At 62.5% G+C, this 21,345-nt stretch overlaps 9 protein-coding genes across 9 annotated transcripts; 8 read left to right on the top strand and 1 right to left on the bottom strand.

Moving 5' to 3' along the window:
* Positions 1-413: 413 nt before the first annotated feature.
* Positions 414-2,819, top strand: JCM10292_000956 (uncharacterized protein; the record flags this gene model as incomplete). The annotated part of the gene is made up of 12 exons (XM_076647474.1): positions 414-506; positions 622-753; positions 828-926; positions 996-1,056; positions 1,121-1,219; positions 1,279-1,386; positions 1,443-1,831; positions 1,902-2,093; positions 2,160-2,223; positions 2,344-2,413; positions 2,490-2,561; positions 2,648-2,819. 12 exons carry the CDS (start codon positions 414-416, stop codon positions 2,817-2,819), a joined length of 1,551 nt encoding a protein of 516 aa, XP_076507009.1.
* A 424-nt stretch (positions 2,820-3,243) lies between these two features.
* Positions 3,244-4,915, top strand: JCM10292_000955 (NAD(P)/FAD-dependent oxidoreductase; the record flags this gene model as incomplete). Its single annotated transcript, XM_076647473.1, has 8 exons — positions 3,244-3,508; positions 3,564-3,597; positions 3,658-3,774; positions 3,830-3,967; positions 4,155-4,278; positions 4,336-4,444; positions 4,504-4,682; positions 4,736-4,915. 8 exons carry the CDS (start codon positions 3,244-3,246, stop codon positions 4,913-4,915), a joined length of 1,146 nt encoding a protein of 381 aa, XP_076507008.1.
* A 117-nt stretch (positions 4,916-5,032) lies between these two features.
* On the bottom strand, positions 5,033-8,120 carry JCM10292_000954 (uncharacterized protein; the record flags this gene model as incomplete). Its single annotated transcript, XM_076647472.1, has 7 exons — positions 5,033-5,620; positions 5,703-6,135; positions 6,195-6,454; positions 6,568-6,649; positions 6,705-7,861; positions 7,920-7,977; positions 8,050-8,120. 7 exons carry the CDS (start codon positions 8,118-8,120, stop codon positions 5,033-5,035), a joined length of 2,649 nt encoding a protein of 882 aa, XP_076507007.1.
* Positions 8,121-8,522: 402 nt separating this feature from the next.
* Positions 8,523-10,416, top strand: JCM10292_000953 (uncharacterized protein; the record flags this gene model as incomplete). Its single annotated transcript, XM_076647471.1, has 12 exons — positions 8,523-8,542; positions 8,601-8,715; positions 8,771-8,883; positions 8,938-8,980; positions 9,036-9,138; positions 9,198-9,316; positions 9,373-9,474; positions 9,529-9,618; positions 9,679-9,736; positions 9,792-9,844; positions 9,908-10,081; positions 10,135-10,416. The coding sequence occupies 12 exons, from the start codon at positions 8,523-8,525 to the stop codon at positions 10,414-10,416; spliced, it is 1,272 nt and encodes a 423-aa protein (XP_076507006.1).
* A 406-nt stretch (positions 10,417-10,822) lies between these two features.
* JCM10292_000952 (uncharacterized protein) lies at positions 10,823-12,588 on the top strand (the record flags this gene model as incomplete). The annotated part of the gene is made up of 3 exons (XM_076647470.1): positions 10,823-11,150; positions 11,229-12,006; positions 12,069-12,588. 3 exons carry the CDS (start codon positions 10,823-10,825, stop codon positions 12,586-12,588), a joined length of 1,626 nt encoding a protein of 541 aa, XP_076507005.1.
* Positions 12,589-12,811: 223 nt separating this feature from the next.
* RUB1 (NEDD8 family protein RUB1) lies at positions 12,812-13,561 on the top strand (the record flags this gene model as incomplete). Its single annotated transcript, XM_076647469.1, has 5 exons — positions 12,812-12,829; positions 12,956-12,973; positions 13,128-13,157; positions 13,277-13,359; positions 13,474-13,561. 5 exons carry the CDS (start codon positions 12,812-12,814, stop codon positions 13,559-13,561), a joined length of 237 nt encoding a protein of 78 aa, XP_076507004.1.
* A 404-nt stretch (positions 13,562-13,965) lies between these two features.
* Positions 13,966-16,513, top strand: JCM10292_000950 (uncharacterized protein; the record flags this gene model as incomplete). Its single annotated transcript, XM_076647468.1, has 11 exons — positions 13,966-14,107; positions 14,169-14,238; positions 14,297-14,366; positions 14,434-14,775; positions 14,856-15,407; positions 15,472-15,499; positions 15,554-15,737; positions 15,796-15,808; positions 15,865-16,291; positions 16,362-16,373; positions 16,437-16,513. The coding sequence occupies 11 exons, from the start codon at positions 13,966-13,968 to the stop codon at positions 16,511-16,513; spliced, it is 1,917 nt and encodes a 638-aa protein (XP_076507003.1).
* Positions 16,514-16,764: 251 nt separating this feature from the next.
* Positions 16,765-19,202, top strand: JCM10292_000949 (NADP-dependent isocitrate dehydrogenase; the record flags this gene model as incomplete). Its single annotated transcript, XM_076647467.1, has 11 exons — positions 16,765-17,029; positions 17,248-17,300; positions 17,428-17,456; positions 17,530-17,680; positions 17,737-17,799; positions 17,892-17,979; positions 18,048-18,298; positions 18,360-18,497; positions 18,564-18,975; positions 19,050-19,083; positions 19,157-19,202. 11 exons carry the CDS (start codon positions 16,765-16,767, stop codon positions 19,200-19,202), a joined length of 1,530 nt encoding a protein of 509 aa, XP_076507002.1.
* A 1,130-nt stretch (positions 19,203-20,332) lies between these two features.
* Positions 20,333-20,972, top strand: JCM10292_000948 (uncharacterized protein; the record flags this gene model as incomplete). Its single annotated transcript, XM_076647466.1, has 4 exons — positions 20,333-20,356; positions 20,584-20,746; positions 20,821-20,854; positions 20,927-20,972. 4 exons carry the CDS (start codon positions 20,333-20,335, stop codon positions 20,970-20,972), a joined length of 267 nt encoding a protein of 88 aa, XP_076507001.1.
* Between the last annotated feature and the right edge of the window lie 373 nt (positions 20,973-21,345).

Below are 21,345 nucleotides of genomic sequence, written 5' to 3'. Positions count from 1 at the left end.
TACAAGCCAGCGTGAGTGGGACAGTGCGCATGCGAAGTCGCAAGTGATGAAGTCTGCCTCGCATCGTGCGGGAACCCCCGGGCACGAGTGGGGTGCTCTAGCTCATTGTACAGGTTCTTTGAGTTCGTGAGAGCACTCAGAAGCCAGCAGATTGCGCCCGTGCGGAATCAGCGGAACGCCGGAGGCGAACCCTGGCGGGGCGACGGAATTGCCCTCCGCCCTCAACCTCTCGCCGCCGCTCAGTTATGGGGCTCCGTCGCAGCTTATCGGGTCACAAGACGCTTGCTTGAATCGGTCTCTGCTGGCTAGACCGCTCCGCTTCGTGCTCGTCGCTTCTCCTCTTCTACTCCTCCAGTGCGCCTTATCTATCGCAAGCACAGCGCCATCCGGACGAAATTGCCCTGCGAACCAGCATGTCCGACCACTCGAAGGAGGAAGAGCAGACCGGTGGAGTCAAATCCGCCTTTGACGAGGTAGACGTGGCCAAGGTCACGAAGAAAGACGATGTGAGTCTGCTTTCTCCGGCCTCTCGCTCTTTCCGGCGTGGCAGACCCCGCACCATGCGTTCGCGCTCCTTCTTGTGATCGGTTCGTAACTGACTGCCTCGCAATGTGCTCATAGGTTGCCGGCGCTTTCCTCGCCAAGATTGCCGCTCGTCCCGATGCCGCCGAACTGCTTGCTCCCTGGACACTTGCCGAGGAGAAGCACATGCTCAGGTGGAAGGTCGACCCGATCATCATGACCCTTATGCAGGTGCGCCATTACTGCATCAATGACTTCCGCTCGCCTAATCTGACGCTCTGGCCGACCCTTTCTTCCACCTGCAGTTCCTCACGATGATGGGCGCCGTCGACAAGGTTTGCATTGGCACAGCCGCCATCATGGGTCTTCGCGAGGACCTGAACCTGCAAGGCCAAGAGTACAGCGTACGTCCGCTTGGCCTCCTCAAGTTCCGTCAACACCGCTCTGATCTTTCTGAGGACCCCTGCGCAAAGTGGACGAGCTCCAGTATCTACTTTGGTGCAATCTTGGCCGTCTATCCGACCCTGATTGCGAGTGAGCCGGACAAAGTCGCTGCGTGTCACGCCCTTGCAGGTCTGACCATGTCTCCTCGTCGAAGTGCAGCACATGCCGGCCGGAAAGTGGATGTCGGCCAACTGTATGGCGTGGGGCATTATCCTATGCGCCTCAGCAGCGTGCAAAGACTTTGGCGGTCTTAGTGAGCTCCTTTCGTCATCCGTCTTCCTGGCTCCGCTCTAAGGCTTGTTTCCCTTACAGTGGCGGCCCGGTTCATTCTCGGGTTGTTCGAAGCCATCATCTTTGCCGGCGCTGGTTTGATTGTGGCAATGTGGTGGAAGCGTCCTGAGCAGCCCTGGCGTACGGCAGGTACGGGCTTCGCCTCCTCTCCCCGTTCCTCGGAGACTGACATTGCCGTTTCCCAGTCATCTTCTCCACACTCTCGTCTATCATGAACGGGCTTCTCTCCTACGCCTCAATCAAGTACACCGGCCCGCTCAAGCAGTGGCAGGTGCTCTTCCTCCTCGTCGGCGCCGTCACGTTCGCCTGGTCGCTCCTTTGCTTCTGGCTGCTGCCCAACTCGCCTGTCCGGGCTTGGTGGCTCACCGACCGTCAGAAAGTCATCGCCGTCAACCGCACAGCCGAGAACAGGACGGGCGTCGAGAACAAGGTCTTCAAATGGGGTCAGGTCAAGGAGGCTTTCCTTGATCCGAGGACCCATTTACACTTCCTGGTCAATCTGACGTTAAACGTGCCGAATTCGGGCCTTACGACCTTCAATTCGGTCATTATAAACTCGTTGGGCTTCTCCAAGGTGCGTTTCGGGCTGTTGCGGAGGGTTCTACTGCCTTTGACGCTTACTCCGCGCTTCTCCGCGAGCCCAGGAGCAAACTATCTTGATGGCTCTCCCGACGGGCGTCATCAGCTGGGTGGGCTCGATTATTTTCGCCTTCATCGCCGTGCGGAGCGGCAAGCGATGCCTCACGGCGGCCGTCAGCGTCATCCCGCCCATGATTGGCACCATCGTTCTGACATGCGTGCCACGCTCAAACCGATCCGGCTCACTTGGAGGCTTGGTGCGTTGTCGGACGCTGTTTGGTTGCGGAGCGAGGCGCTGATCTCCTACGCCTCACTCTTCACAGTACTGCATCTGGCTGTATTGGTCGCCTTACATCGTCATGCAGACCGTTTACTACGCAAACACCGGTACGCCACCTTCTCGCTGCGTGCTTGGCCGTGGAAGGCCTGGGTCCGCCTTTGCAGGGAGCAACCTCCGCTGCAGGGTTCCGTATTGCTTGCTGCCGTGCTCACGCATACTTCTGACAGGCGGCTACACAAAGAAGCTGACCGTGTATGGGTGGGCCTACATTGGCTACTGCGTTGGCTGTCTCGTAGGGTGTGTCTTTCTCGATCCGCTCACATCGCACAAATACCGTTCGAGCAATCAACTTACGTTGAGTGGCGCCGGACAGTCCGCAGACGTTCAAGGCCAACGAGGCGCCCGGCTACCGCAGCGGCATCATTGCGATGCTGTCGTGCTACGGGTGCGTGTTCCCAAGTGGCAGGAGCTCGCGCCATTCATCCATCCGTCGGTTTTGCTCTTGCACTAACGCTTGCCTGCTTGCCTCAGTATCTCCATTGTTCTCATCTTCCTCATCTGGGCCTACACCGCGTACCTCAACCGCAAGAAGAAGGCGCAGCTCGCCGAATACCTCGCCAAACACCGCGATGACGAGGATCTCGTCGAACCGTGGCACGACCAGACGGACTGGGAGAATCCGCGCTTCGTCTACTTGATCTAGAAGCATCTGATTGAAGGCGTCGGAGGTGCTGGAAGGAGGCTGCCTGAGGCGACAGGAGGGCCGAGGAGCGAGTTGTGCGGGTCGAGTGGTTGTCGTCTGCTGTCCATCTGTCTGGATTCCGTCATCCCGTGTTGAAATGCTTCTGTGTGCATTCTTGGCCTCTTCATAGTCCGCCTACTCCGAATGACCATGTGAGGAATCCCGACATAGCCTGTTCTTCTCTCCCGCTCTCCCTTAGCTTCTTCCTCTGACGCCGTCTCGCTTCGCCACCTCCCGCAAGTGTCGCGAGCTGAATGCGCTGATTTGACTCGACTGAGCGGAAATTGGCTCCGGCGTCGCTCGATCTCGCTGCTTTGGAAGTCTCCCTCTCGCTCATCTCCCTGAACTCGCACGCTCGCTAGAGGCTGTGCTGCTTGCTGCGACCATGCTCAGCAAGTCTGAGTCTATCATCGTGGTCGGAGCTGGCACGTTTGGGCTCTCTACTGCCTGGCACCTTGCCAGAGCCGGATACACCGATGTAACCGTGATCGACCGGCACGACGCTCCGAGCATCGCTTCGGCTGGAAACGACCTGAACAAGATCTTCCGCACCGAGTACGCAGAAGAGGCGTACACCCGCTTGGCAAAGGAGGCCCGCGAGGTCTGGCTCAACGAGCCTGTCTTGCGAGGGTGCTACCACGAGTCGGGCTGTACGCTGCGTGCTTGCCTACTTGGGCTCCTCGTCACTGACAGAGTATACTGCAGACATCTTTGCCGTCTGCGGGCGCAGCCCACCGAGGTACGCAATTGCTGCTGCCCTGCCCCACCTCTCGGAGCAAAGCTGACAACACTCCCACAGCGTCGCAAACTACGAGGCAGCCGTCAGCAACTCGCGAGCTCGTGGCGTCGAGTTTGAGCTGCTCGAGTCTCCTGAGGCATTCCGGGCCAAGGCGCCGGTGTTGACCGGAGAAATGTGGTACGCTTTCTGTTCGTCTATGTCAAGCTTGAAGCTGACTCCGATGTCTGCTTAGCGGCTGGCGCGGCGTTTACAACCCGAAAGCCGGCTGGACGCACGCACGCAACTCGCTGCAGGCTCTGACTGACGAGTGCAAGCGGCTCGGCGTCAAGTTTGTCTCGGGCGGGGCAGGCGCCGTCAAGAGCTTCAAGCTGTCGGCCGACGGCAAGAATACAGTCGTGCAGACCGAGGACGGCACAAGCTACCAGCCGGATTGCGTTGTGCTGGCTGCAGGCGCATGGATCGATTCCATCCTTGACATGGACGGCCAGCTGCTTGCCAAATGGCACGTCTCCGGTTCAATCACTCGGACTGCTCCCCGCTGACTTCTGAAAACGCAGCTGGTGCTATGCACACATCACGCTCTCTGACGAGGAAGCCAAGCAGTACCGCGACATGCCCGTCATCAACAATCGCGAGCTGGGTTACCTCTTCGAGCCCGACCTCGAGTTGAACAGGCTCAAGGTGCGTTCACCCTTGCTGCTGATGTAGCTCTCACTGACTCTCCCACGTGTGCGTCAGGTCTGCCCGCACACAACGGGCTGGACCCATTTCGTGGACCCGTTGTGCACCCGCTCCGTGCCGCGCTCGAAGGCAATTCACCCGACCGACACAATCCCTAAGCAAGCAGGTGCGGTGCAAGCCATACAGCTGTGTACCTGTGCGCCATGATTAACCCTTGTTTTGCAGAGGATGAGATCCGGGCCTTCCTCTCCGAGTGCATGCCCAACCTTGCCAACCGCCCGTTCAGCTACTCCGCCATGTGCTGGGACGCCGACTCGCCAAGCGGTGGCCACTTCCTCATTGACCGGCACCCGGAGCTGCCGAATCTGATTGTTGCTGGTGGCGCTTCCGCACACGCCTTCAAGGTGCCTCTCTCCCCTCCTGCCCTGCGCTGCTTGTACCCACCCTTCCTTTGCAGTTTCTCCCCACCATTGGCGCACAGATCAAGGATCTTCTCGAGGACAAGCTCGACCCGGAGCTCGCGTCGCTCTGGCGCTGGCGCCCGGGCTCGGAGCGCATCGAGGACACTTCGCGTCCGTCAAAGCCAGTGCTCGACATTGGCAATCTCGAGGGGTGGAGACACGAGGCGAACCTGTGACGGCGAGGGCGGACTTTGCGGCTTTCGCTACGTAGTTGTCGAGACCTGGACTGCTGTCGAATCGTTTACGATCTTCTGATTGGACAGTGCAAGCCAAGTGCGAGCGAGTGATACAGTCTACAAGCTATACTGGCTTGGTGCTGCCTGCCCCGTCGTATCTGCTAAGCCGCCGAGCAGCCACGAAGTGTCGCCCAGTCCCGCCTCGAAATCGTCAAACCCAAAGTCCTGCAAGCCTGCAAGGCCTGCGTCGCCCACTGCTCCCGCGGCGCCGTCCTCCTCCTGCGGCGTGCGCGCGTTCCCGCCTGCCATGCCAAGCATGGCAGCGAAGTTGAAGACAAAGTCGCTCGATCCCGCCGGCGCCGGCGCCGACGCCACACCTTGCTCGCTCGCACCGTAGAACGAGGCGGCGAACGTGTTGTCTGACGTTGGAAAAAAGAAGGGATCGAAGGCGGGCGCATTGGCAGCCGGTGACGTGGACGCGAGCGGAGTTGGCAGCGAAGGTTGGGGGAAGGTCGACGGTGGAAAGGGCGAGGGGGCGAAAGGGTGCGAAGTCGGCGGCGGGAGGTACGGCGCTGCAGCAGCGGGCGGACTGACGCTCTTGCCGGACGTCTTGGCGATCGGAGTTGCGGCACCGCCATCCGAAGCTGTCCATTTACGCACGAGACTGCGCAATATGCGATGCGTGCCAGCCGCCCAGCTCCAGGTCTGACTGATACGTAGGAGTGCTGTGCACTGCATACTTCAAATAAGCAAGCAGCCTCTCGAAAGAGCCGAGAAAAGGACGTACGCAAGCTTCGGCGCCGTCGAGGCTGGCCTTGAGCCGCTTCGGCGCGCGCATTGAGCGACGCGCGGTCAAGAGCTGCACCGTGCCGGCAATGAAGACGGTCTGAATGGTCGTGAGCGGCCCGTAGCAGAGGCCATAGAGGCTCTCATAGAGGTCGCAGAGCTGGATAACGCGGTTGGCGGCAGCGAGGCAGTGCTTGATCGAGGTCTCGGCGCCGGGCTCGCCCGCACGATGGAAGAGCGGGCGATGGAGGAGCATTCGCGTCTTTTCCTGCGAGAGCTGGAGCGTGATGACGTGCGGCGGAGGCGGCCCTGCGAGGTACTGGCCAACGATGAGCGAAGAAGGGAGCTCGGCGGCCCACGCTTCGAGACGGACGTCAATGTCGGAGATGACGTTGAGCAGCTCCGCCGTTGATAGCTCCGCCTTTGACGCATAGCTGGCACACGGGCACGTCAGTTGATGAGCGACGAGAAGGACGCGCACGAGACAACGCACATCTTCGTGATCAGCTCCGACTGCACAAGCGCGAGCTTGGCGGTTGCAATGAAGCTCGCCGACATATGGCTCGGCTGGGCCGCATGCGGTACGAGACGCCTCGGGCCGCTCGGATCGCGTACGTCAATGCCTTCGCCGATATTCCATCCCGCAGGAACGGGCCAAGGCGCAGCATCGGCGGCGGAATCTGGCTCCGGGAGGGAAATCTCCTGGTCATCGACGCGGATGGTGAGGAAGCGGCCCGTGGCGAGAGACCAGAGCTGTGGCGTAGACCAGTCAGCACGAGCGGAGCGAAGGGTTGCCACGTATCGGAGCTTCGCACCGAGTCTTGAGACAGGATGGTCCAGTAAGCGTGGTCTCTTGCTTCTCGAACCTGGTCCGTGATGACGCCTTGCTCGACGAGCCGTTGCGAGTTGATGTCGACACCGAGAGATGCTGCACAGCGCACGGCCGTCCTGCGAGAGCAGCCGGTGAGCGCGGCTCGCATGCATGATGGTCCGAACAACGCACCCAAAATAGAGGTAGCCCAGGTTGAGTCGCGCAAAAGCCGAGTTGAACGAGGCAATGAAGAGCAGCCCTCGTACCGTCGAGAGGAGCGGCGCTTCGCACTCGAGCTCGAACATGGCCTTGGCGTGGTTGTAGAGGGCGATCGCAGCGAGGTCAGCGGTCGCTATACGCGACAGGTCGGCTTGATCCTTGAAGAAAGTGGAGGGGCCTGACGGGTATAACTTGAGCGTTGCCGAGTTGAGGTTGATTGGCGGGAACGGGCGGACGCGCGGGCCCTTGTGAAGAAAGCAGCCAAGCGCCAAGATGGCACTGTGCAACATTGGCGAGTAGAAGTCGGTACGAGTGGGCGTGGCTCCGGTCGAGGAAGACGAAAGGGCGAGGCAGGCGTGCATGTCGCGCCGGAACTTGCGCATGTCGACGACGACGCACCACGGCGCAAAGAAGCTCTCGAAGAGGTCGAGGATGGTGTCGTGCGTTTCTCGGTCGATGCCGAGATCGCGGGGAAGGTTGCGGTCCCAGTCGATATCGGACGTAGCGCTCGGCGCGGAGAAGAAGTCAAGAGGGTCGGGGCGCGCTGCAGCAGGCGTGCAGAGCGGCGAGGGCGCATAGTCGACCGATGCCGAGATTGGCGCGCTAGGTAGGCTCGATGGCTGGTCCGCATTTTCCGAGTGCGCGAGAACCGACGACGGGCCGTGGTAGAGGAGCGAGTGCGATGCATCGCTCAGGCGCAGGTCCCGCATCCCCTCGACCCAGCTGAGCTCGTCGTCCTCGTACGACCCGGGTTCGTCCCATCCGCTCGTACGCTTGCCGAGGATCGACTTGCGCCGACTCGGCTGAATCGGGACGGGACGCCCGGAATGCGGCGCCTTGGCCGGTGGACGCGGTGGCGGTTCGACATCTGGTGCCGCGCCCTCGTCTTCGAGTACTTGCGAGATCGAGATGCCTCGCGACGTGAGGGCTCGCTCAAAGGTGAGAATGCGGGTGCGTAGGGCTTGATTCCGTGCCTCGAGTTCTGCCAGCGAGGACGAAGTCGGCGTGTGCGCGAGAGTCGACGGCCCAGGCCCGCTTCCTGCTTCGAGCTGAGCAATGCGCGCTTCGAGCGCCGAGACGTAGGCGGCAGAGGTGGTCTTGCGGCCGTCCCGCTCGGGAGCGAAGGTGCACTGGCGACGTGAAGGTTAGGCTGGATTCCTCTCGCAGACGTACACGACGGAAGCGCACCTCCTCCTTGAAGCGCGTACAGCTCGCGCAGGGCTGCGTCCCGGAGCATCGTGCTTTGCTGCGGTGGGCAAGTCTCGTGAGCGGGACGGGACACCCCCACATCGGCGCAACAGCGACATAGGCGACGCACCGCCTGCGGCAATTAGTGCACGCCTTGGAGGCGTACGACGGTCGCTTCGCCGTCGTGCCAGAGTCTGCCATGCGAAGCGAGCGGAGAAGGATCACAGAAAGAGACGAGAAGGAGCGGGCGATAACGAGCCGAAACCCCGGCCGAGCAGCGGACGAATCAGAAGCGAGCAGGTCTCTCCGTTGAGCGCGAGCGTAGTCCACCAACTGTGTCGGGAATGGAGGCGGAGATAGCGCCAAGTCGAAACGCCGTCGCGAGCTCCCCCGCTTCCCGCTCGAGCCTCGTTCCGCGTCCGTCGCCTTCACCCGCCGTTTCCTCCCTGCTCGCGCCTCGCCGTCCGTGTCGAGCTGCGTCTGCGACTGCTGCTTTGCCCGCTTGCTCTCTGCCTCGTCGTGCTGCTCTCCGTCGCGCTGAACGCGCGCGGTTGGATTCGCCTCGTCGTCTCGCTCGCTCGCACGTCGACGCTCCTCGACACCATGGCGGACGCCGTCACTGCGTGCGCACACCTCGTCCGGGGCTTACACACTTGCTCGGCTGACGCTGAAGGTGCGCAGGACCGGCGCGCTGCTCATCGCCGTCGTGATCGCCGCGTGGCTCTCGTCTGCGACAACTCACCTCGCATCGTCCTACATCCGCCGGACGCTCGATCCGTGGCAGTGGCGGGCAGGAGTAGGTATAGCGTTCTCTCGCCGGCTACAGAGCTGACGGTAGATTGCAATGTCAGGTCGTCGCGCTGGTCGCTCTCGATTCGGCTCACACGGGCATCTTTGCTCGCGACCTTTATGACCGCCTCATCCTGAACTTCGGAGATGAAGGCCGCTTGTCGGATCCAGGCTGGTGCGCTACATTTGTCTGTACATCCGGACGCAGAAGCTCAAGGACATGCTGCAGGACCTTGACCGCGCATCTTGCCATCCTGCTTCTTCTCGCATCGGTGCGGGCCATCCGCGACTTGCTGTTCCTTCCGGCGGACTGAATCCCACAAACAGATCACGCAAACGTTCTTCGCCCTCAAGCTTGCGACCCTCTACATTGGCAAGACACGCGCCAGTCTTACTGGAGTCATCAGCCTGCTGTGTGCTGCGCAGCTCGGTGCGAACAGATGCGGCGCAAGTCGGCGGCACGCCCAAGCTGAACCTGCTTGATGACAGCTTTCGGCATCGCTGCCGCCTACCATGGCTTTACCTCTACCATCTCGCTCTTTGTCGCCAATCTCGACGACCAGGCCAGCTGGCAGTTCCTTGCTTCGTCTCTGGCGATGTTCCTCTGCGTGCGCCCGTCTCCTCTTCGAACAGCCGTGACCGGCCTTGACGAGAGGCAGAGCAGAACACGGTCATCTCGGTCGCCGTCGTTGCGGACATGCGTGGCGGCAAGTTCGCAGCCAAGGAGGAAACAGTCGTTCAAGTCGCTTCTCGCCTCGTTTTAGAGGTTCGTCGTCCTCTCGATCTTTCCTTGAGTGCATCAGTGACGAAGCCTCGACAGACAAACATGCTCACCGCGCTCGTCTCGATCCTGTCATTCGCTTTCTTTCTCGCTTGGAATGTCCAAGACGAGGAGAGCGGCGTTTCCCTCGTGCGTCCCCTTTCTATAAGCTGCTCGGCTGTACAAGGCTGACGGTGCAAGCTTGATCAGGGCCTGTCGATGCTCCTGCCGAAGCTGTATCTGCTGTCACTACTCGCCTCACTCAGTCGTAAGTCATGCAACCCTACCATGTGCCGATTGGCGAATGACGGATATACCCACAGGTGACGCCGATGTGGTCCGCGCTGGTCTCGCGAGAGCTGAAAAGCACGGATCGGTGCGTGGACTGGACGAAGGATCAACAGTGCAAATCTGATCAATCGACTTGACTCTCGAGCAGAGCTTGTCGGACTTCTTCAAAGGCGTCCCGCTCTCGCGAATGCGCCCCAGCGGTGCCATCGCTACCAGCAGGATCGGGACGCCGGTCCTCGGTCCAACGCCGACGCCAATTGCCGATCGTTATGCTCAAGGCGGCGCCATCAAGCAGGAAGAGGAGCCGAGCTGGATGAAGAAGGTGCGCGTAAGAGCGCCACGTGTGTGGATGTGATACTTACAACACCATCGCAGGCGTTCCAGCCTCCCCTTTCGTCGCAGCAGAATCCGCCTCTGCCGAACCCGCATTCGCTCGCTCCCCCACTCGCGCGTCCAGACCGGCCAATGACGGCCGCGCTCAGCGTCTCGGACTACGGCGAGTGGCTCGACGACGCGTGCGCCGCGCCTCCCGCCGCGCTCCCCTCGGCCGGCGGCCGGACCGAGGGCGAGTCGATCCACTTTGGAGCGCCGCCCGGCGTCGCGGCAACAGCTCGTCGGTCGAGGTCGAGCAAGGGGCGCAGCCCAGTCCTACGTTGACGCCGAGGAAGGCGACATTTGCGATGGCGCAGCAGTTGCAAACGATGCACAGGCCCCAGGCGCCGAAGGGACCGGTTCAATACGGCTATCTGTAGCAGTGGCCTCTGTGAATGGGTTGAAGAGGAGCAGCGTCGCGCTCGATGCCTCGCCTCCGGGAAGCCCTCGGCGCACTCTCGCGAAGCAGTCGAGAGCGGAACGAAGAGTGCGCGACGTCTTCTTCGCACGGCTCTTGTGCGTCCGGCGTGCCACCACGAGGTCTCTAGCTGCATTTGTACAGGCAATGCGCTTGCCCATAAGGCTGCAGGTCGAGACTTTGACTCTGCCGGGAACGGCTCCGGCGAGCGGGACGGCGGAGCGGCGTCGGCCTCGCCCATCACCGCGCCGCGCCGCGCGAGCCTCGAGCGGGATGCAAGGGATTGCTGTGCGCCGCTCTCCGCGCCACCACGCCCAGCGCACGCTCGCCCCCGCGCCCGACGCGCCGCCGTCGCCCCGTGAGCCCACCGCAGCCCCGCTCGTTCCCCGCCCTCGATCTCGCAGCGGTGCGGCGGCCGGCAAGGGCGCGAGCAAGCTGTACGACGCGGACGAGTACTCGCACAGGGGCGGCGTGTCGACCGGGAAGGCGCACCCTGCTCCCGGAGTTTCGGAGACGGGGCGAGATAACGCCAGCAATGGCGCAGGCAGGCTTCCCGGGACTAGTGCGGGACACGCAGACGCTCCTGAGACTGCCACGGACAGTGCGTATCCCTCGAGCTGCTCACCCACTCGCTTGTCGCCGTTGCTGACTGTCGCCGCCTCCTTCCCCCACCTCGCAGACTCACCTCGGCTCGCTTCTCTCCTGAACCATGTCCCTGCGCACCCGACTTACGCAACTGCTGCTCCCATTCTCATCCTCGAGCCTGGAACGCTACTTCCAGCCTGGCCGTCTCCGTCGTCTCGCTGCTCCTGCCAGGCCAAGCGCGCCTCGTCCCTCGCCATTCCCTTTGCGCACCTCCCCACGCCCGAGCACACGAAGAAGCGCAAGCTGCGCCACGGCCACTTCCGCTCGCCGCTCCTCCTCTCGGGCCCTACGTCCTCCGCCTCCCAGTCGCGTCCGCGTGCAGCCGCGGCAGAGCCCACCTGGTGGCCCTCTGTTTCGCTCGGCGGCTTTGGCGACGGCGCGCGCTCGCGCTTCGCTCCCGCCGAAGAGTCCTGGACCGGTACCGGCCGCGGGTGGACCGTCGCCGGGCTGACCGAGCGCTTCGCGACGACCCTGCGGGTGGAGGCGCCCTCGGCGAAGGAGCGCGGGCGCTCGAGTCGGAGGAGCCGCAGTCGTGGCCGCAGCCGCGAGCGCGGTGTGAGGCGCACTGCCGCGGCCCGGGACGACGAGCCGGGCGCGACGCTCCGCCCGTCGCTTGGTCCGAGGACGCACTCGAGCCCGGCGGTGCTCGGCGTCTCGGGGCTCAAGACCGCGTGCGAGCCGCAGCAGCCGGCGCAGGCCGACGAGCTCGAGGGAGCTGAGCTTAAAAAGGCGCTGCTTGCGAACCTCCGGGCGAGGATGGCGAGCGAGGGCGGGACGAGCAAGGGCGCCGAGGCGGGCTTGCGGTTCAAAAAGTGCGCCCGTCTGTCCTGCCGGCGGTCCTTGAATTTCTCGCTGACACTCGTCTACCCTGCAGATGGGCTCTTTGGAACGCCTGGCGCGTCGAGTCGGAAAAGGCTCAATACCCTGACTTGCGCGAGACGTCGCCCGCGTCGACCTCCCCCTCCACATCGCTCCTCGGCTTTGCACACGACGACCCCTTCAGCGACGACGGTGACAGCAGCGACGACAGCGTCGCCGACCTGTTTCTGCTGGACGATGGGGACGACGTGCTGCCGACGCCACCGGATGACCTCCTGACCGGCGAGTCGGCCGAGCAGCCCGACGTCCTCCTCGTCGCCGACGAGTCAGCCATCTCGCCCCTCACGCTTCTCCTCGCCGGCAGCGACGTCAGCCAAGGGTCGGACGAGAGTGCCGGCGGCAAGACGACGCTGCCGCCGCTCGCTCGCCCGCCGATCCGCCGCACGGCGTCGCTCCCGGACGCCGTGCTCGACTCTGCGGCGCTCGAGCAGCCGCACGCGCACGTGCACGGGCAGCCGAGGATGGGCAACTGGACGGTGCTGCGCCCGGCGGGAACGGTCGCGTGTGAGGGATAAGGCGGTGTTTCGGGTCGCTCGGAGTCTGTCTGGATCTATGGTTGCGTCCTTTGCCATTGTCGATGTTTGCTGTAGCGCGCTTCTAGACTGTGGTAACGGAACGAACGCAAGACTATCGTACGCCCTCTAGAGGACTTCTCCGGAACGCAGGCGCGGCTCTACCAGGTTCAGTCCGCACCTCGACGTCGCTCCCCGTCTTTCGCGCCCGGCTCGTTCTGTGAGGATGCAGATCAAGATCAAGGTGTGTGCTCAGCTGCTTGTGCTCGTCCGCAGTGCCTGCGGTGCGCCGAGGAGCTGTCATCAGCTCCTCGTCCTTCCGCTGAGCCTTTGCCCCGATCGACACCGCTGACGCCTTTACGCTGCACAGACCCTGACTGGCAAGGAGGTGCGCTCACGCCGACCTCGCGCCTGGAGCCGCCTGCCGTTCTGTCGATCCGCCGCTGACCCCACTCCACCTCGCCTCCCCCGCTTCGTCTCGCGTCGGCTCTGTACTGCTCCCTGCTCCTGCTGTTCGCTTGCGCTGTGTCCTGACTGAGCAGATCGAGCTGGACATCGAGCCTTCTCACACGGTGCGTGACCTGCCGCTCTGATCTCCTCTCACCGAGACGGCTCCGGCTCGTCTGACAACAGATGCTCCGACGCTCGGTCATCCTGGTGCTCAAGAGAGCTGACTGTCTTGCGCGCGCAGACGACCAAGATCAAGGAGCAGCTCGAGGAGAAGGAGGGCATCCCGCCCGCACAGCAGCGACTCATCTTCCTCGGCAAGGCCATGTGCGTCATGCTGTGCCTCTGTGTTCGGAGCAAGCGCTTCAGCGTGGTGGGAAGTGAGCTCTGCATCGGATTGTCCTTGCTGACGCCCGCTTCCTCTACGCATTGACGCGACAGGCCCGACGACAAGACGGCGCAGGAGCTCAAGGTCGAGGCCGGCTCGACGCTCCACCTCGTCCTCACCCTCCGAGGCGGACACTGCTGAAGACCGGGAGGGTCGGGAGAGGGAGAGTCGTGCAGAGTGGGTGGTTGAGGGCGAATGCGAGGGGGAGGAGGAGGACACTGCGCTGCCCGCCGAGAGGGAGAGAGGGCGCGCTTGCATATCTACCTACACCAGTCTGTGCTCGAGACCTCCGACAGCTTTGCGGGCTGAAAGAACGAGTTGGAAAGCCGGACGTGCTCTCCTCGCGCGGATAGACGCAGGCTGAACTTCCTCGTATCGCGGTATCGCGGTTTCTCGCTTTCTGCTGCCGGGGCTTTATCTTGAGAGCCGCAGAGCCTTATCAAGAGGTCCTCTGGTCGCTCAAACGCCCGCGTCGACCTGCCTCTGGCCCCACCGTCATCGGCACCGCCTCCCCACTTCCTGCTCTCCCGCCCCCGTCACAGACCATGGCAGGGGACCAGGTGCCTCGGGCAGGCCCCGAAGCGAGCAAACAACATCCGGCGCTGCCCAACGGAGCGGCGCATAGCCGGCTCAAGGGCTCTCCGGCTCCTCTCGCCTACATCCTCATCCGCTGGCTCTTCCGCTTCGGTGCGCAGGGGTCATTGCTCAGCGTGTGTGCTTGTCTGCTGACTGCCTGGAGCGCCTGCAGTGCTGCAAGTCTTCTACTCAAGCGTTGTAGTCGAGGGAGCCGAGCATGTTCCTCGAGACGGCGTCCCCTGGTGCGTATGATGCGTGATTCTGCGACCATGGAAGCTAGACTGACATGAACAAGAACAGTATGCTCACGGCCAACCACTCGAACTCGCTCACGGACGCGCTGCTCCTCGTTACGACCGTTCCTCCTGCTGTACGTCCAGAATCGCCTCGATTGCGCGCCCGAGACCCGTGACTGACGGATTCGTCGCCACGGACAGCGCCGCTCGCTCCTTCGCTTGACGGCAAAAGATACTCAGTTCAACCGCGGCACGCTCACGAGCTGGCTCATCGAAAGCGCGGGCACGCTCCCGATCAAGCGGCCAAAGGATCACGCAGGCCAAGCCGTCGACAACTCGATCGTGTTCGACACGCTCATCCGCGCGCTCGAGAAGGGCGACATGGCCGTCCTCTTCCCCGAGGGCATGTCGAGGTACTATCCCGAGATTGCGCCGCTCAAGCAGGGCGTGAGCCGCATTGTCAGCGACACGCTCAGCCGCCAGAAGGACAACCCCGACTTCGAGCTCGCAATCCAGACCGCTAGCATCACCTACTTGCACCGGGTACGCCAAGTGAAGGGTTACCTCTTCTCTGCTAGCTCGCAAGCTGACCCTCGAAGGGATCCCTCGGCTTGCAAATGCAGAACCTCTTCCGGAGCGACGTCCTCGTCACTTTCCATCCGCCCATCTACGTCTCCTCGCGCACCCACCCTGACCTGATCGCCTCTCCGTCGCTCTCCAAGCCCCGCCTCAACGCAGCCTCCGCCGCCGCCGCCGAGCCGAGCGCGCACGAGCGCGCGATCCGCTCCCTCACCTCGCTCATCGGCTCGTCGATCCGCTCGGGGATCCTCGACGCGCCGTCGTGGGCGGTCCTGCGCATGGCTAACACGGCGCGGCGGCTGTACGCGCCGCTCGGGACGAAGCTCACGCTCGGGGACCATGTGCGGCTCACGCAGCGGTTCGTCGACGCGCTCGCGGGCAAGCGCGCTGAGAAGAGGTGGGAGGAGGAGGCGGGCGAGGCTGCGAGGGAGAAGGGCAGGGCGGAGCAGGTGTGGAAGACTCCGATGCTGGAGAAGGGTGCGGCCAAGGGCGCGCAGAACGGCGAGGGATACTTTGCGATTCCGACCGAGAAGAGCGACAACGAGGACGGGCAGGAGGAGCTGGAGAAGCTGAGGAGGGACCTCAAGACTTATCAGGTGCGGATGGCTCTGGACGGCTTCTTGTTCAGATCAAGGGCTCACATTTCGCTGTGCCGTGTAGGATTTGCTTTACCTTCACGGCATCAAGGGTGCGTGCCCCGCGTGTCGTGTCCACGTCGCGAGCTGACGGTTCCTCAACCTAGACGACCGTGTCCGCAACCCGCGGATGCTCAAGCGACGCATCCTACTCAAGCGCCTCTTTGTCCGCCTCGCCGCCTCGGTCTTCCTTTTCAGCGTCTCTACTCCCGGCCTCTTGCTGTGGCTGCCTATCTTTATCGTCGCCAAGCGAAGCAGCGACCGTTTGACTCGGAAGGGTCCCGTCTTCGAGTGCGTATCCTCTAGCTTGCCGTCCTTGCACAAGCTCACTTGACCTTCTGGTTGACAGCACATATGACGAAGTGCGTAAACAGACGAGTAACTCTTACGGAAGCCGTCTCACGCGTCGTCTCTGCAGGTCGCGCAGACGAAGCTCGTCACCGGGCTCGTCGCCGGTATCGCCGTCCTCTCGCTCGCCGCCTTCGTCACCTTCCCCTTCATGCCGCTCATCAACCTCTTTGTCCTCCCGCTCATCATGTGGCTCACGCTGCGGTTCCTCGAGGACCTGACGTCGTCGCTGCGCGCGGCGCTCGCGCTCGCGCGCCTCCTCTTCCTCGGCAAGCAGCAGCTGCTCCTCCTGCGCTCGATGCGCGCCGACCTGCACGCGCGCGTCGAGCGCCTCGCCGTCGAGCGCGCCGGGCTCCCGCGCGACGCGGGCGTGTTTGTCCGAGAGCGCGAGCGGAGGTGGACCCGCGTCGGGCTCGGGGCGGTGCCCGGCAGCTCGTGGTTGAGGAGGTTCGCGTTCGACGTCGGGTACTTTGACGTGCGGCGCAGGAGGAAGAAGGGTGCGTCTGCGCTTCGTGCCGTTCTGCCCTTGGCTCGGGTCCTGATTTTTGCGATTTCTGGTCTTCTCAGACTGGAACGAAGGTGCGCAACGCTCATATGGCTCTCTTTCGAGCCGCACTGATTCGCGACCTGCCTTGCTTACAGCGCTCAAATTGTGGGATACGACCGAGTATGCGGATGACGAGGTTCTCCCTCCCGGCGTGGTGAGGGAGGCGCAGTGATCCGACGGGCGACTGTAGATCCAGAATGTAGACGAGTGCAAGAGTCTATCACCGTGCGTTAGATCCGCGATCAGCGACGAGCCGAGGCAGGGAGAGTCAAGAAGAAGAGATCGTTTAATCGACGTCGCTGGCGCCGGCGGCACCGCCTCCCTCGCCGAACTCGCGAACGCATCTCGCGAGCAGATCTCCTCTCTCGCCGCCTCTGCCTCGCCCTCGCACCTGCACCCGCCTGCCCTCCTCGCGTGCTCACGATGCTCCGCGCCTCGCCCCTCGCCCGCACCGCCCTGCGCGCCGGCCCGTCTGCACTCCCCGCCTTGGTCCAGCAGTCGGCGGCCCTGTCGACGGCAGCAGCAGGCCGCGCCGCTGCACCCGTCCGGCTTGCTGCGAGCTCTGCACAGCCAATGCGCATGCTCGCGCGCCAGCAGGTGCCTGCGATGGGACAGATGCACCTCGCACCGGGGCAGGTCCGCGGAGCCCACACGGGCGGAGCGTACGAAAAGCTGCGCCCGGCGCCGAGTGAGTTGATCCTGGTCTGCTCTCTGGTGTGATCGAGCAAATTACGAGACGAGGGCGGGGTTTTTTTCGTGCCCCGGCGGCATGCTGACAGGAGAGCCGGGCGCCGGAGGGCTGCACCCGCGCCGCCGCGAGCGCCCGCTCTCCTTGTCCCTGCCTTCTCCGCGCGCTCGCTTTCTTCGGCTCCTGACTCTCCACGCCTGCACCTGCCACTACTCCAGCCATGTCTGTCCAGCCCCAGCAGCGCATCAAGGTCGACAAGCCCGTCGTCGAGGCAAGTCTCCGCGCTCGCACTCGCCCTCACCCGCGCGCTTCCCCCCCACCACCCTATCCGCCGCGGCTTCGCTGCAATCGCGCGCCGCTGAGCACACGCTAACTGCAGCTATGCCTCTGCTACACAGATGGACGGGGACGAGATGACCCGCATTATGTGCGCTCGCCTACTGCGCTCTCGCCGCTGCCTTGCCCGGACCGCGGCTAATACACCGGCTTGTATTGTGCAGCTGGGACAAGATTAAGAAGCAGCTTATCCTGCCCTTCCTGGATATCGACCTCAAGTACTACGATCTCGGCCTCGAATATCGCGACCAGACCGACGACAAGGTCACGACCGACGCCGCCGAGGCCATCCTCAAGTACGGCGTCGGCGTAAAGGTACGCGCCTCTCGGGCCTATCGTGCGTCTTCCCTGCTCACCAAAGCATGCCTCAGTGCGCCACCATCACTCCGGACGAGGCCCGTGTCGAGGAGTTCAAGCTCAAGAAGATGTGGAAGGTCAGTCCGCGACTCGCCCGGACTTCGCGGCTTTCCTCCCTGCGCGACGCAGACGCTGTCGGAGCACGCTGCTGACCCCTCACTGTATACAGTCGCCCAACGGCACCATCCGCAACATCCTCGGTGGCACCGTTTTCCGCGAGCCCATCATCGTGACCAAGGTCCCCAAGGCTGTCCCCGGTATGTCGCCATTCCGCAGCCCTAGTTGTGTCGCGGCGCGCCGTCAACTCATGCACACGGGTCTGCAGGGTGGACCAAGCCCATCATTGTCGGCCGTCATGCGCATGGTGACCAGTACCGCGCAACCGACATTGTCGTTCCCGAGGCGGGCAAGCTCGAGCTCGTCTACACGCCCGACAGCGGCAAGCAGCCGACCAACCTCGAGGTCTTCCACTTCAAGGGCCCCGGCGTCGGTCTCGCCATGTACAACACCAAGCAGTCGATCGTCGACTTTGCCCAGTCGTCGTTCAAGCTTGCGATCGAGAAGAAGCTCCCGCTCGTGCGTCCTCTTTCCGTTCTACCTTTCAAGTACCAAAGCTGACCCGTTGAGCTTTCTGCAGTACCTCTCGACCAAGAACACCATCCTGAAGGGCTACGACGGCCAGTGGAAGGACATCTTCCAGGAGATCTACGACACGCAGTACAAGGCCATGTTCGAGGAGCTCGGCATCTGGTACGAGCACCGCCTCATCGACGACGTGCGCCTGTCTCCTCTGCAGTTCTTGCTCCGCCGGCGTCGCTGACCTCCTCCGCCTCGCCTGCAGATGGTCGCCCAGATGATCAAGTCGTCGGGCGGCTACATTATGGCGCTCAAGAACTACGACGGCGACGTCCAGTCGGACATTGTTGCGCAGGGCTTCGGCTCGCTCGGCCTCATGTCGTCCGAGCTCGTCACGCCCGACGGCAACATTATCGAGTCGGAGGCGGCGCACGGCACCGTCACGCGCCACTACCGCGAGCACCAGAAGGGCAACGAGACCTCGACCAACTCGATCGCGTCCATCTTTGCGTGGACCCGCGGCCTCATCTTCATGGGCAAGCGCGACGGCAACGACCGCCTCGTCCAGTTCGGCAAGGACCTCGAGCAGGCGTGCGTCGACGCGGTCGACGTCGACCTCGTCATGACCAAGGACCTTGCGCTCTCGATCCACGGCAAGAACATGAAGCGCGAGCACTGTGCGTCTTTTGTCCCCCTGGCTCACCGCCTCTGTACTGACTTGTCACCCTGCCCTCCTCCCTCCTCCTTCCAGACGTCAACACGTGGGAGTACATTGACCACGTTGCGTACGTCTGCTTTCCCTCCTTTGCCAGAGTGATCGAGACACAGGACTGACTCGGTTGCCGTCGTCGCCTGCAGCAACAAGGTCACCGAGTCGTTCCTCCAGAAGGCACCCAAGCTCTGAGCGCCTTCCAGTGCTCTCTTTCCGCGCAGGACGCGGCACGGTGTCGTTCTCTGTTGGCCGTGAAAGCGGTGTCTCTATTTGGCGGAAGGAGAAGTGCCTCCTCTCCTTTCCTTTTCACCGGGCGTTCCTCTGGTTTCTCCGTTCCCCTCCTCTTCCTTTGCAAAAGTCGTTGTTGGATATACTCTCCCTCCTCCCTGGGTCACTCTCCCTCTTTGTCTCCGCCCATCTATCGCAAATACACTGGCAGTTCTTTCCTTCTCTCTGCGGGCAAGAGAGCGGCACTCGGAGCTGAGCCGGCAACATTTGTTCTGTGCCGACTCCTCTGCGCGACATTTTGCCAGTGGAGGCTGTCGGAGACTCAGCAGAACAGCGGGATGCCCATCGCCGTGTTGGACCGTTCCGCGCAGCGTGCAGCGTCGTAGCGAGACAATGCGCCTATCGTCGTTATGCTTTCTTGTCTACTGGTGAGCTTCCTGAGTATTTCGTCACGGTAGCAATTGAGGCTCGATAGGGAGGCCCGAAACCTGGGCTGACCTTCCCATGGAGGTCAACCCCAGCCTCCTTGCCTCGTCTTGCCTGTTCTAGCAAGCTGACGCGGTGGCGACGCCCGGTCCTCCGCTAACAGTGCCGCAGGCGTCGAGGCCCGAGCCCTATCGCCTGCTGGCTCTGCTTCGCCTCCTCCCTGGCTCATCGGGATCACAAGCTGCAGACAGGCTCAGGGATGCTGCGCTGGGCTGCATCACATCCCATGAAGGCTGAATGTCAGGTTCCAGCTGGAGAAGACCGCACAGTGGCGAAAGAGCATTGTGCGGCCAAGTTCTAAGTCGGTGATTTGGTGAATTGTGCTGTCAGCTCTCTGTCCTCGTCAAAGCCAAGGTCAGCACATTTGCAGACGACGGGGCTGCTTGCGTCAAGGAGCTCCAGACCCGCTCTCACTCCCCAGGCGCTCTGAAGGAGCCGCTTCCAGCGCACCGAAACCTGAATCTTACTGGACATTCGTCTACAATTGCTCCCGTACTGGCTTGATCTGAGGCTCAGGAGTGTCAGAACGTGCACCGTTGTACGCTACCGTCATACCGCTTACACCGCAGCAGCTGGCAGGTGCCGCCCCTTCAAGAAGGCCCAGCACCATGCTTCCGCCCTCCGCCTCCCGTGTGCGCCCTGCGCGCTTCCTTGCGCCTCTGTGGTGTGTTCATCCTGAATTTTGTCTCTTGTGTCCATCTCCTGCCTGCGGAGCCGTACACAGCTCCGGAATTGACCACTTTGCACTGTGTCAACGGATACCGAAACTCGGCAGACCAGGGAATCAGCTACGCCGTACTGCATTCACCTCAGAAGCACGCAGACATCAACTCACTCTGATGTGTCCACTTCTGCTCAGATTGGCGGACATATTTTCTGGGGCGAGAGTGACAGCAATGAGTGCCTCGTCAAGTTCGGCAGGAACCTCAAGCAGGCGTGCATTGACACGGTGGACGCTGACCTGGTCATGACCAAGGACCTTGCGCTCTCGATCCACGGCAAGAACATGAAGCGCGAGCACTGTGCGTCTTTTGTCCCCCTGGCTCTCCGCCCCTGTACTGACTTGTCACCCTGCCCTCCTCCCTCCTCCTTCCAGACGTCAACACGTGGGAGTACATTGATCACGTTGCGTCCGTCTGCTTTCCCTCTTTGCCAGAGTGATCGAGACACAGGACTGACTTGGTTGCCGTCGTCGTCTGCAGCAACAAGGTCACCGAGTCGTTCCTCCAGAAGGCACCCAAGCTCTAAGCGCCTTCCTGTGCTCTCTTTCCGCGCAGGACGCGGCACGGTGTTGTTCTCTGTTGGCCGTGAAAGCGGTGCCTCGATTTGGCGGGAGAAGAAGTGCTTCCTCTCCTTTCCTTTTTGCCGGGCCTCCCTCTGGTTTCTCCCTTCCCTTCCTCTTCCTTTTGCAAAAGTCGTTGTTGGATATACTCTCCCTCCTCTCTGGGTCACCCTCCCTCTTCGGCTGCGTCCATTCATCGCAAATACTCTGGCAGTTCTTTCCTTCTCTCTGCGGGCAAAAGAGTGGCACCCAAATCTACTGCGGCACGGTATCTATCCTTGCCCCTCTCAACACGATCTATCGGCAGTGGACAATGCGGGATCTGCAGCAGAGCAGCGG

Source organism: Rhodotorula paludigena (assembly GCF_050403205.1).
Source record: "Rhodotorula paludigena JCM10292 DNA, Rt_paludigena_JCM10292v1_ctg9, whole genome shotgun sequence".
In the NCBI taxonomy this organism is placed as follows: Eukaryota; Fungi; Basidiomycota; class Microbotryomycetes; order Sporidiobolales; family Sporidiobolaceae; genus Rhodotorula; species Rhodotorula paludigena.
Note: the sequence above shows the minus strand (reverse complement) of the source record. Positions and strands in the feature narration are given on the sequence as shown.